Consider the following 14,065-nt stretch of genomic DNA (forward strand, 5'->3'; position numbering starts at 1 on the left):
AACACATGAAGAAATGCTCATCATCACTGGCCATCAGAGAAATGCAAGTCAAAACAACAGTGAGATACCATCTCACACCAGTTAGAATGGCCATCATTAAAAAGTCAGGAAACAACAGGTGCTGGAGAGGATGTGGAGAAATAGGAACACTTTTACACTGTTGGTGGGACTGTAAACTAGTTCAACCATTGTGGAAGTCAGTGTGGCGATTCTTCAGGGATCTGGAACTAGAAATAGCATTTGACCCAGCCATCCCATTACTGGGTATATACCCAAAGGATTATAAATCATGCTGCTGTAGAGACACATGCACACGTACGTTTATTGCGGCACTATTCACAATAGCAAAGACTTGGAACCAACCCAAATGTCCAACAACGATAGACTGGATTAAGAAAATGTGGCACATATACACCATGGAATACTGTGCAGCCATAAAAAATGATGAGTTCATGTCCTTTGTAGGGACATGATGAAACTGGAAACCATCATTCTCAGCAAACTATCACAAGGACAAAAAACCAAACACCGCATGTTCTCACTCATAGGTGGGAACTGAACAGTGAGAACACATGGACACAGGAAGGGGAACATCACACTCCAGGGACTGTTGTGGGATAGGGGGAGGGGGGAGGGATAGCATTAGGAGATATACCTAATGGTAAATGACGAGTTAATGGGTGCAGCACACCAATATGGCACATGTACACATATGTAACAAACCTGCACATTGTGCACATGTACCCTAAAACGTAAAGTATAATAATAATAAAATTAAAAAAAAAGAAAAAGGGAAGGGGCGAGGAATGGAGGAGAGGGGGAGGGGAGGGGAGAAGAGGAGGGGAGGAGAGGGGAGGAGAGGGGAGGGGAGGGGGAGGGTCAGGGAGGGGAGGAGAAGGGGAGGGGAGGGGAGGAGAAGGCAGGTGAGGGGAAGAGAGGAGAAGGGAAGGCGAGGAGAAGGTGGGGAGGGGAGGAGAGGAGAAGGGAAGGGGAGGAGAAGGGGAGGAAAAGGGAAGGGACGGGAGGAGAAGGGGAGGGGAGAGGAGAGGAGGAGAGGGGGAGGGGAAGGGAGGGCAGGGGAAGGGAGGAGAGGGGGAGGGGAGGGGAGAAGAAAGGGGAGGCGATGGGGGGAGGGAAGTGGAGGGGAGAAGAAAGAATTAATGGGTAGGGCCAGGCATGGAGGCTTATGCCTGTAATCCTTTTACTTTGGGAGGCCTGGGCAGGAAGACTGCTTGAAGCCAGGAGTTTGAGACCAGCCTGCGCCACAAAATAACACTCTGTCTCCACAAAACATTTTTTTAAGTTAAAAAATGTAAAAAGAAAAAAAAAAAGAAAGACAAAAAAGCTACTAATGTGTTAATATCTGCAATTGCTTCACTGCTTAAGAATTATACATAGATTCAAAAAAAGTATCCACAAATTATCTTGAGGGTGTAAGGGTACAGAAGACAAATAGCTAATTATTAGATATCTTAAAACTTTAGAAATTCACAATTTTTAAAACAATAACTTACCTTGGAACTAAAAGGCACTAATGAAATGCCTCATTCAGCCGTATCTTTAAAAAGATTATCTCCAAAAACCAAATATGTATTTCTGTCTCTTCAAACAGTTCAAAATGTACATGGTTTGACTTTCTCTTGATGACTCAAGGCTACGAGACTCTGCTTTGTAATTACTTCTATCTGTATTTTGTACCTTTTTTCCCCGATATTTTAAAGTATTTTTAACTTGGAGACAAGGTCATATTTCTGGAACATTTTTTAATCAACAGGCCCTCTTATTCGTTACTATTCCCCTCATTCACAGAAAACCTATCACTAGAGAGTTATTCATTTCTTGATAGCCAAACATTTTTAATGACTTCCTTTAGAAAAAAAAAAATCACCTGCTTCTTTGTAAGCCCAGTTCCTTAAAAGGATCATGTACCTTATTTCTGTTAACTTAAATGTAAAGGAAAAGCCAACATTGCTTTGGGTGAAATAATGCAACAGATAAACCATATAACCAAGGATTTCTGTGATTCTAGTAAACACTATCTTAGATGATGTTTAGATTCCAGCTAGCAACATCTGGTGAGATAGGAATTGACTTACAAGATGTAGCTTCATCTAATAAAGTATTTATACTTTGTTCTGTCACTACTTACAATGGATTAGCAATAACACATTCTGGAACAGAGGAATTTATTTTTGTGTGCTTCTTTAATTAAAAAAAATTATTGGCAAAGAGAGACTTTAAGGCAGCCAATGCTTTTTTATTACCACAAACAAAACAAACAGTCTGTTTTTACTAATTACTGCAGGATATATACCTTTATGACATTAGGAATATAGAAACATCTTACCTGCTGTGATTGAGTAAAAAGGCTAAAACCCGTTTCATACTTTTCCTCTTTCCCAGTCCCCTCAGGGTTACTTACAGTCTATATCTGGGGGTACATTTTTATCATATATTCAATGTTCTCATATCCCTACAGATATATTTATTCACCAAAATAAAGTTTTTACAAAACATTTTTAAATCTATAGAAAAATATAATAAAAAGTAAACTATAAAGACTCCAAGGATTGTGTGGCTAAAACACATAGATTAAAGCATTCACCTATCATTATCCTTTTGATTTATTTTCTAACTTTGACCATACTTTCTACTGCTCCTCATTCTCTCTCACCCTCTTCTTTGAGAAAAGAGCAAAAACAGTTTATATGTATATAGACTTTAATTATATGTATATGTACATATATTAAACAGTTTATATACATATATGTGTATGCATGTATATGCCTTCAAGGGAGATGCTATATTAAAATTATACCGTTCATAGCTCGAATAAACCTTTTACTAGAAATTAATTAGAAACTGAGTATCCAAAGCAGTCCCTAAAATGAAACAATCAGAAAGGGCAATGTGAAATACAATTACCTTATTTTCTCTGAATATATTTAATAGCCATTAAAATCAATTCCTTACAATATTTATTTTATTCTTATTAAAAAGTTGAGCCCTATAATACATTTCAGGAACTCACGAATTTATTTTCATAAATATTATTATCACATCCCAAAAACTGAAATATATACATAGCTTTAAAATACTTTGTGACATGATTGCCAATCGGCAGCAGTAAAAACTTCCTAAGAATTCAATCAGAAAGTATGGAGCTGGCAGGAGGGAAAGTACCAGGCCTTCAAAATATAGATATTTAGAAAAGCAAGGTGTGATGGCTAGATTTTAAAATCCACCTAACATCTAATTGATGCACTAGAATTCTTCTACCTTCATAAACTTAGTGCTACAAGAAGCTCCTGCATTTGGGAGCAAGCACCTTCTAAAACAGGAACAAACAAACTACAGCGATGAAACTAGCGGTACTGTGCTAAGTCATATTATCTATTTTTGTCAACATTTTACCTACTCTTTCAGTTAGGGTTGCTTTCAGCTACTGTGGCAGAAATATGTCTAAAATTAAGCTAGATAAATTAGGTTTTATGTCTCTCATGAAATGAAATTCGTAAATAAAGTAAGCAGTCCAGAGTTGGTGCCAATTACTCAACAAAAACAAGAAGAACCGAAGAGCCTTCTTCTGTCTTTCTTAGGAAAAGTCTCTTGACTTAAATTTGCTTATCAGCTACCATCCCTCAGTCAACACTATTTTTAGATCAATAAATGTAGAAACTAAATTTTAGGTGGGTCTTCCACATAACTGCTAAAGTCATCCCAAAATGACCAAAAGTAGAAAAAGAGACTAAATCAGAAAGCACATGCATTGATGAATAAGAAGGAATAAACAGAAGTTCCAAAGATTTCAACAATGAGCAGGGACAATAACAAATGCAGTACAACCAAACTCCACAAGCCTTGAAAACACACAGACTTTCACATGAGGGTAAACGAATAATAAAGCCCACATTAAGAGCCACTTCTCAATGCTGAATTATACGAGATATGGGAGAATGAGCAATCTTCTGTTGAACAGGAAGTTTGCTTACCAGAATGAACTTTCAAAGGCCAAATTTAAAAATTCTTAGAAGATGGAAAATTGTATTATAATAGGTGAGGGAAGTGAAATTCCAATAAAGAATGGATCTACCATACATAATACAATATCAATATGACACACTACTTGGAGGGAACAGATGACCCAGAAAAGCAGCTTGAGGGACTGTGGCTTACCAGCAAACTAGGTCTAGACTAGTCTCATCTCCAGTGGAATGTCAGTTTCTGATAAAAGGACAACTTCTGCCTAAAATATACTCTTGTGAATCAGTATGTACCTTACGGTGGTAAGAATTCACTGAAAAAAAAAAATCTTAAATAATACCAGAAAATAAAAACAAAACATGTCAAGAACATCTGTATAAAACACAGAGGCTAAATAGTGACTCCATGAGAATACAAAGGCTTCCTATGATCAATTCAGGTATGTGTGACTGAATATGTATGTCTCCAAGTGAGTGTGGTAACATCTGACTGAGCAGACTGACAATGAGAAGTACTTAAAAGTACATTTTTAGGTTTATCAATAGGTCTCATTATACTTAGGTCAGTATTAGTTAATAACCAAAGATAAATCATCAAGGCTATGGGTAGAAGTTCATAATTATGAGAGTTCAATTAAGTATTTACTTGTTGAATTGTTTTAAAATTTCAAGAGTCAGTGTGCATCCTCACATGCAATGTCTTCCTAAGGATGGTGGCTGATAGCCATCAAAGCAAAAATTCTTATTCTATTTACTCTAAACAGGATTTACATAAATGAGAAAAATAATAAAACTGTAATCTTTTCTACTTTACTTTGAAGATATGTAGTAGAACTACCGTAAAAGACAAAAGTTAATAAAATTTAAGAGGAAAAGTGGGTGAAGGACATGAACAGACACTTCTCAAAAGAAGACATTTATGCAGCCAAAAAACACATGAAGAAATGCTCATCATCACTGGCCATCAGAGAAATGCAAACCAAAACCACAATGAGATACCATCTCACACCAGTTAGAATGGCGATCATTAAAAAGTCAGGAAACAACAGGTGCTGGAGAGGATGTGGAGAAATAGGAACACTTTTACACTATTGGTGGGACTGTCAACTAGTTCAACCATTGTGAAAGTCAGTGTGGCGATTCCTCAGGGATCTGGAACTAGAAATACCATTTGACCCAGCCATCCCATTACTGGGTATATACCCAAAGGACTATAAATCATGCTGCTATAAAGACACATGCACACGTATGTTTATTGCGGCACTATTCACAATAGCAAAGACTTGGAACCAACCCAAATGTCCAACAACGATAGACTGGATTAAGAAAACGTGGCACATATACACCATGGAATACTATGCAGCCATAAAAAATGATGAGTTCATGTCCTTTGTAGGGACATGGATGAAACTGGAAATCATCATTCTCAGTAAGCTATCGCAAGAACAAAAAACCAAACACCGCATGTTCTCACTCATAGGTGGGAATTGAACAATGAGAACACATAGACACAGGAAGGGGAACATCACACTCTGGGGACTGTTGTGGGGTGGGGTGAGGGGGGAGGGTCAGCATTAGGAGATATACCTAATGCTAAATGACGAGTTAATGGGTGCAGCACACCAACGTGGCACATGTATACATATGTAACAAACCTGCACATTGTGCACATGTACCCTAAAACTTAAAGTATAATAATAATAAAATAAAAAAAGAACTATTTCAAAAATAAGAAATAAAAAGCACAAAATTGTTTTGAAAAGACAATGATGGTACGTATAAAAAAACATAGAAAAATATTAAAGAAGGATAATAAAAATATATATCAGAGATTAAAGATTCTAATATGAAAGAAAAAAGTTAATAAAATTTAAGAGACTTCAGAACGATTTCAAAAACAAATAAAAAGCACAAAACGGTTTTGAAAAGACAATGACTGTGTATAAAAAACAGAAAAATATTAAAGAAGGATCATAAAGAATATATATCAAAGACTGAAGAGTAACAAGAAAGCGAGACTTTTTTAAAGTTTAAAAAATTTAAGTTATGCAAGTCACTAGCTAGCTATGTGAGTCATTAATTATCTCAGGCTTCAGAGACATTATCATATATAAAATGATAATTTGGAGAAGATGATCCCAATGGATTCAATATCCTCTAATATTTTGATAAATTTATAAACCAGATAAGCAACACTTATGCACACAAGTAATGTTCATTATATTTACAAACAGTACTTATCCAACAATATAGGACACATATTTGGAACACCATAACACAAATACTGGATGTAGTAATATTAAAGGAAGAATTGTGTATGTATTTCAGCTATTTTCAAAATAAAGAAAATATATAGACTTTTTTGGCATTTACAATTCTTATTTGAGGGCCAGAATTAGGTTTTCCTAATATAGTGAATCTGAAAAAAGAAAGCCTAAAAAAGAGAGGCATTAAATAAGGGACTCAAGAGAATGCAGGCAATTAAGTTGCAAAATGACATATAAATGTAATTCTTTACCAACACAACAGATTTAAAATAGGGCTACATTCCTATTAGTAACAGAAATTATATTTTATACATTAAAAGAGTAAGGAATTAGTGTATTCCAAGTTACTAAATTAAACCATAAACACTGATTACAAAATTAGCATTGAACCATACAGCTACATATCATAATGAAAAGCTTTACCAGTTATGGTCATCAACTATTAAATACCTATGTTCAAGAAAAACATTATTATTTTCCTTTGGTGACAGACATTGAAAATAACAAGGCTAAATTGAGCTCACCAGCCAGAATAGAAACTGAAATTTGAAAAATAGAAATCTTAATATCATATTTGTTGAATATTTGAGGAGAAACACGGCTCAGTTTACCATGTTTCTCCTCAAATATTCAATAAAACTGCACTCTCTTTCACCTTCCATGTATTGAAATACTGGGAAGGACGTATTTTTCTCAAAACTGAGAGGTGAATTAAGGAAACAAATAAAATAAAATACAAATGTGAAAAGAAGCCACTTTCATTTTTTTCAATGGCTTTGGTTTAGCATCTGAGTGATAGCATTGTTCAAAAGAATTTTGTTTACCACCAGATTCGGAAGTCAAGAGAAATTATTCTTCCCATTTGAAGCAGCCGCATAAAATAGATGACCTGCTGGACTCTTAGATAATGTCTGGGCTCTAGGTAAAGCAGGCCTGTGGCAGAACTTCCCCTTACCTGATCTCTGTGGACTTCTGATGTGGAAGGCTCAGAGCTGAATATTAAAGCACATGTTTCACAGGATTGAGAGCCGAAACCAGACTCCAGCTGACCCTTACAATAAGGACATTTCATTTTCTGCTCCATCTCAAAATTTAGCTAAGAGATAGTAACAGTGGGCCCAAGGAAGTCAATTTACCAACAAACCTTCCTGTCTGAGGCAAAAGCAAGATAGAAGAGAGGTGCAAATCTGGATCTCCAATTTCATACTATCTCCCCCTGTTGGCATGGAAGTATACTGATCAGTTCCGGATTAAAGGAACAGATACAGACAACAAATGTTGCATTTTCGAGCAACAAAGAGAAAATCCTTGTACATTAAGTAAAGGTACACTATCTAAGAAATAAATCTCTGTTCTACTTGATTTTTTTTTTTTTTTTGAGACAGTTTCGCTCTTGTCGTCCAGGCTGGAGTGCAATGGCATGCTCTTGACTCTCTGCAACCTGTGCCTCCCGGGTTCAAGTGATTATCCTGCCTCAGTCTCCTGAGAAGCTGGGATTACAGGTGCCCGCCACCACGCCTGGCTAAATTTTTTTGTATTTTTAGTAGAGACGGGGTTTTACCATGTTGGCCAGGCTAGTGTCGAACTCCTGACCTCAGGTGATCCACCCGCCTCGGCCTCCCAAATCCCTCAGCTGGGATTACAGGCGTGAGCCACTGCACCTGGCCTTTGATTTTTTTTTAATTAGATAAATAAAATACCTGATTTTATTCCTAAGAAACATATAGAAGTCTTCTTATTTTAGGTTTTGGATCTCAAGGTCTCTGAGAATAGACCAAACTTTCAAGCACTTCTTGAAACAAAACCTTGCAGACAGCTGTGCTACAAAGCTTTTCTTAATCCAATGTGTTTCAATTTTTTTATTTTTTATTGAGGTATAACTCTCCAATACTTTATAATTCTTCGTTCAAAGGTAAAGAATATAAATTATGTGCAAATGATCTCTAAGGTCTCAACAGAAATAAAAATTTTAAATTTCCTTGCCACAAGAATGTACTACACTTAACACAAAATGAAGTGGCAGGGCTAGAGAGGAAGTAGAGTGTGATACTCAAAACCATAAATGTTTAATTGCAAGGTAAGGCTCCACTTTTGATAACCTATTCTAAAATAATTTGTTAATTGCTTTATAAATCCCTGCTTTATTCATTTGTTTTTTTAAACAAAGATACTATACAACTACTAGATGCCAGGTATCATATTCAGGTATTGTACAGAACATTCTTTCTAATGGACCAAAGTTCAAGAAACTTTATGAAACCAAATAAGAAAAATAGAAAAGAGCAAGAGAGTCAAAAGTCTTACTCAGTAAAACTTTCCTGGGTCACAATTCTGACATAAACATCTCCTTCTTTAAACTCTTTGGCTCCCTTTATAATTAGATGCAATCAAAAAAATTTTTTTTAATTTTCTTGCCTCTTTGCATAATTTCCTCTAGTTTTCTTTTTTGGGTATTCACTTTTTAAATTTTATTGTCCGCAACAAGCATTCTTTATATCACATCCACCAAAATAAATCTCATTTTGTACACTGAGAATAATTTTATAAAATTTTATACTTAATAAACAATAATAGACAATATAGGGTAAAGAATTTCTTAGGAGCAAGCATTGTTCTCAGCATTTTAGATGGATTATCTCATTTAACTCCCCACATTAACCCTATGAAATAGTTTCTGCTATAAGCCCTAGTTTACAGATGAGAAAACTGAGGTACAGAAAGTTTAACTTGCCCAAAGTTAAATAGCCAAAAAGTAGCTGATGCCACATATTCAAATCCAAGGAACTTTGTTCCAGAAACTATGCAATTAACTATTATACTATGTTTCTTAGATTAAGTCGCTGCTCTATTTCACCAAAGGTATTCTTTTGCCAAAAAAGAGTCTCCAAAGATACATTAACAATTTATTAATTTTGTTTTTCTACTTAAATGTTGATATATTCAGTAAACAATGCTTATAGTTTCCTAATATTCACTCCTTGCACTCATTTTTCCCTACTTGTAAACATAATTTGAATTTTATACCAGAATAAGTTTATATTTTCATTAAAATAAAATTATATTTTCCTGTATTTTATTCCCTGATTGGTTTCACTTATTTATTTTTTAAATATTCATTAAGCATTCATTAGGTGCCAGGCATTTACCCAGGCTCATAAAATCATAAAACATTAAATATGGAAGCAATTTTCAACATTAAATGAGTTGAAACCAATGCTTACAGTCAAAGAATATAAAATCTTAAGATGCTGGATTTGTTGCTTGTTCTATCCCAGAAAGAAGCTAATTTTGGTGTTTCTCTGTTCATCATCTGTACTCACTGGTTTTGCTCTTCACAACTAGAAAACTTTAATGTCATCTAGATACCTCACTAGGAAGACCCTCCTCTTTCAGATCATTTATAAAGACAATAATCACAACAGAAGTTGTATTAATTCCCTAGAGCTGCTGTAACACAGTACCAGAAATCGGGTGACTTAAAACAACAGAAACTTACTCTCCTACAGTTCTGGAGGCCAGAAGTCTGAAATCAAGGTGTTAGCAAGGCCATGCTCCCTCCAAAACTTCTAGGGGATAACCCTTCCTTACCTCCTATAGCTTCTGGTAGCCCCAGGCATTCCTTTGCTTGTGATAGCATAATTCCAATATCTGCCTCTGTCTTCGCATGGCTGTCTTCCCTGTATGTCAGCCTCTCTTCTCTTTTTATAAGGGCACCAGTCACACTGGACTAGAGCTCACACTAACAACTCCATATTAACAAGTTTACAACTACAGACCCTATTTCCAAATTAGGTCACATACACAGGTATTGAGTATTACAACTTGAAGATATATTTTAGGGGCACATAATTCAAACCATAACAGATGTGATCATCAATTGCTGGGGAACCTTGCTCTTTATACTTTTCTAGTCAAAAAAACATCTCTTCCTACTGTTTGATTTCCGATTTTAAACCTGTTCTTGGGCCATGCTAAAAGCCTATTTCCCATTTCAGCAGTGATTTAACATTTAGTAACCTTTGGTAAAAAACTTTGTCAACGTCTTTTCTAAAACCTAAGTAGCTTATTTTATATACCCTATTGCCTTCATAAAAAAGGACTGTTAAGAATAATTGGTCAGGTATGATTTCTTCCATTGAAATGTTCCCTATCCCCTAGGAGATTATTTTACATAAATATTTGATAACTCTACTTGTTGATATGAGTTCTAAGAGCTTGTCCAATATTCAAAAAATATTTACTTAACCTCCCCTACATAGCAAGCACTGTACAAGGCAGAGGAAATAGTAGTAAACATAATGAAAGTGCCTACCTTCTTAGAGCTACAGTTTGAGGAACAAGCAGGGATTATAGTAGAAGACAGATAATAAAAACATACATACATACATACATACATACATACATACATACATACCATAATCAAATGACTTCACACATACCAAAGTACATAGATTAGTATTTAATGCATGGAAATATTTAGAACTAACCTACCACAGAGTAAATTATTAGAACTAACCTACCACAGAGTAAATTCTAACCAACAAAAAAGTAATAATTGTAGTAATAGTAGAAATGGTAAAGATACTAAAGTAAGTGCTTTGCAAGAAAAGGAAAAAGGCAATAGGATAAACAATGATGGCAGGGGTCAGATAGGGCCTATTACAGCTGAAGTAGTCAGAGATCTCTCAAAGAAGTATCATTTGACATGAAATTATCAAAAGAAGGCAGTCCGTCATATGAAGATCTGGTATTTTAAGTATTAAAAAGAGATAAAACATAAAGGCCCAGAGATAAGAAGAAACAGCATACCCAAAGGACAGTAAGACTTCAATGGCTGGAGTGTGATGGATGAGGACTGGTAGGAAATAATGAGGGGAAGTAGGCAGGGATGAGATCATGTAATTGAGTTCATGGTAGGGATTAGAATTTTATTCTAGTTATATAGGAATACCAATGGAGGGTCATAAGCAGGAGAAATATAAAATCTCATTTATACACTAAGATAACTCAAGTTACTATACAGAAAATAAAATTTACAAAGGGCAAGGGAACAAACAGGTAAACTGGCTGAAGTAGTTCAGACCTTAATTTATGGTGAATTTACTAAGATGATCACAATGGAAATGTTATCAAGAGGTCAGATTTGGAGTATATTTTGGAGGTAATATCAAGACAACTTGCTAACAGGATTTGGAAAAAAGTGAACACAAGGGTGAGTCCCAAGATTCTGACTTAAGCAATTGACAGAAAATACCCTTTACCAAGAAGACTATGAGAATGGCAGATTTGAGGGTTTTGAAAAGTTAAATTTAAGATTATCAGTGTAATTACTTTATTGTATGAAGTGGTCAAATTCAAAGACAATCTTTATAAATTAAGTTCACATTAAAAATGTCTTCTTCATGCAAATGAACTGTCATACCTTATGTATGACACCAGATATAGCAAACAATTTAAAATATTTATAACAAAAGCATTCTTTCTACGTATTCAAAAACCAAGTTGCAGGGTGATAACTTTTGGTAGGTAGGATTAAAAAAGAAGGCCTTCACATATAAATTTTAAAACTATATGCATTTAATTTTATTTTTAAAACATAAGGTGATAAAATACTTCAATTTCAGAAATTTGTTTTTTCTGACACTGAGCTCCACCTGCTGGTAATTTCTTACCTTTAGGTATTACATAACTAAAAAGAACTAAAATATCTATGATAAGGGGACTGTAGTCTCCGAAACGAAAATACTAAAAACTCTACTTAGGAGGCATGAAGGAAACATTTTCTTTCTTTGTAGCTACCATTTATTGAACTTAGCTATATACCAGGCACTGTACTAAACATTTTTGCAAGCATTATTTCACGTAACTTTCAAGACAATTCTATGAGGTTTCTATGACTTGCCACTTTTAACCAGTAAGGAATCTTATCTCAGAGAGGTTATGTGATTTTTGCCTATGGTGATACATTAATAGCACAGAGGATTTGAACTAAAGTCCCTCTGATTACACATCTGTTGGCTTAGTAACCATGCAACACTGATTGTATAAAATAGAAACTTCATTGTCAAGAAGTTTCTATTTGAGTTTGAATCTGCCACACCAATTCTGATAAAGTTCCTTAACCTCTTCAAGCTTCAATGTTCTTGTCTGAAAGGTTGGAATAACTCCTTTGCAGGACTGTTTGCCAGTAGTAAATAAAGTATGTTATATATCTAGCATACTGTTTAGCACACAGTAAAGAGTAATTAAGGATTAGTTGTTTTAGTAATTTTTGTTAAATGACACATTAAAATGACTGAAGATATGAGGCTTTATTGACAAATGTCAATGAATCAAATGAAGTATCTCTCAAAGAATCTTTTGGAAAATTTAAAATTTTCCATTTTAATAGCTACTAAATAAAGTTGTTTAGAAAAACCCTCCCTCCAAAATAGAACATGTTTCATACAATAGCTAAATTTTCTGTACTTTTTACTCATCTCTAAAACCTATAGAAATATTGATCATCTATAAAGTCAAAGTGAAATCAAGAATAACCAACTAGAATTACAAGATCCAATTCTGATTTAAAAAAAAACAAGTAGAAATAGTAAGATACCAATGAGTAAAATGTAACATGAAAATTATAAGCAAAAGTTGAAGTTTAACATTGAAAATTACCCTTTAATCATCAGTAATATTTTTTAATCCTAAAAAGGGAAGCGATTTGAATAACTTGTGGGAGTTATAATTTCACAAATATAAACATTATTTTTAACACAGAAATTATCTAATTATTTAAAAATACAGCTTCAAAATTTTTGAAACTCAGCTAATTAATTAACTAATAAACCCTATCAATTTTACACATCTAGCCTCAAACAAGTATAGAATATCTGCAATGGAGAACTCTCCTCAGAATACAATTGAGAACTCCCCACAGAATACAATTATCCATCGCATATCCAAACTTTAGCTGAGAGAAATGACACTAAGAAAGGATTGTTAAAAACACACCCAGTCCAAGGCCAGGCGCGGTGGCTCACGCCTGTAATCCCAGCACTTTGGGAGGCCAAGGCGGGTGGATCATGAGGTCAGGAGATCAAGACCATACTGGCTAACACGGTGAAACCCCATCTCTACTAAAAATACAAAAAAATTAGCTGGGCATGGTGGCAGGGGCCTGTAGTCCCAGCTACTCGGGAGGCTGAGGCAGGAAAATGGCGTGAACCCAGGAGGGAGAGCTTGCAGTGAGCAGAGATCGCGCCACTGCACTCCAGCCTGTGCGACAAGCGAGACTCCGTCTCAAAAAAAAAAAAAAAAAAAAAAAACACACACACACACCCAGTCCACCACCCATTATTCTAAATCTAGATTATATTATTGGATAAAATCAATTTAGAGACAGCTGCATTCTTAGGCCCACATAGAACGATTTTGATGTCATGGCCTCCACTTTCACTGATGGATTCTAGATTCTGCAAGAGATGGTCTTATAAGTCTCCTTCCTACATTAGATTTAGTGATATTGTCAAGGGCACTGCCACTACGAAAGTCAGAATTAAAGCCTCCAGTAAGAAATTCTATTAGGGCTCAATACAATGAAAAGCTTTGCTTCCCCTGCAATGTGACATGCTTTCTTTTATTTAAGAGTGTTATATGACTTTATCTCCCTTTTCATTTTGGCCCTTGGAAAGCTTAGAGACAAAATAATAGCTCTAGGATAGTAACTATACATACATCCTATGAACTATAGTCTTGATATCCTGTTACAACTTATATTGTTCCTGGTTCTCATTTTATTTTCTATTTATATTTTCCTGAATGTTGTTGTCA

General features: G+C 35.0%; 1 protein-coding gene across 6 annotated transcripts in view; it reads right to left on the bottom strand.

Annotated features, from left to right (window-relative positions):
• The window catches only part of FER (FER tyrosine kinase), a 461,875-nt gene that overhangs the window by 278,465 nt on the left and 169,345 nt on the right, over nucleotides 1–14,065 (bottom strand). Inside the window, exon 1 of one of the 6 annotated variants that reach the window (XM_032156697.2) lies at nucleotides 7,206–7,380. The exons of the other annotated variants lie outside the window; for them this stretch is intronic. Coding sequence (XP_032012588.1) covers nucleotides 7,206–7,334 — 129 coding nt within the window. The 5' untranslated portion in view covers nucleotides 7,335–7,380. Of the gene's footprint in view, nucleotides 1–7,205; nucleotides 7,381–14,065 lie in introns of those variants that run through there. 6 annotated transcript variants of the gene reach the window in all.

This window comes from Hylobates moloch, unplaced genomic scaffold, assembly GCF_009828535.3.
Source record: "Hylobates moloch isolate HMO894 unplaced genomic scaffold, HMol_V3 SCAFFOLD_6, whole genome shotgun sequence".
In the NCBI taxonomy this organism is placed as follows: Eukaryota; Metazoa; Chordata; class Mammalia; order Primates; family Hylobatidae; genus Hylobates; species Hylobates moloch.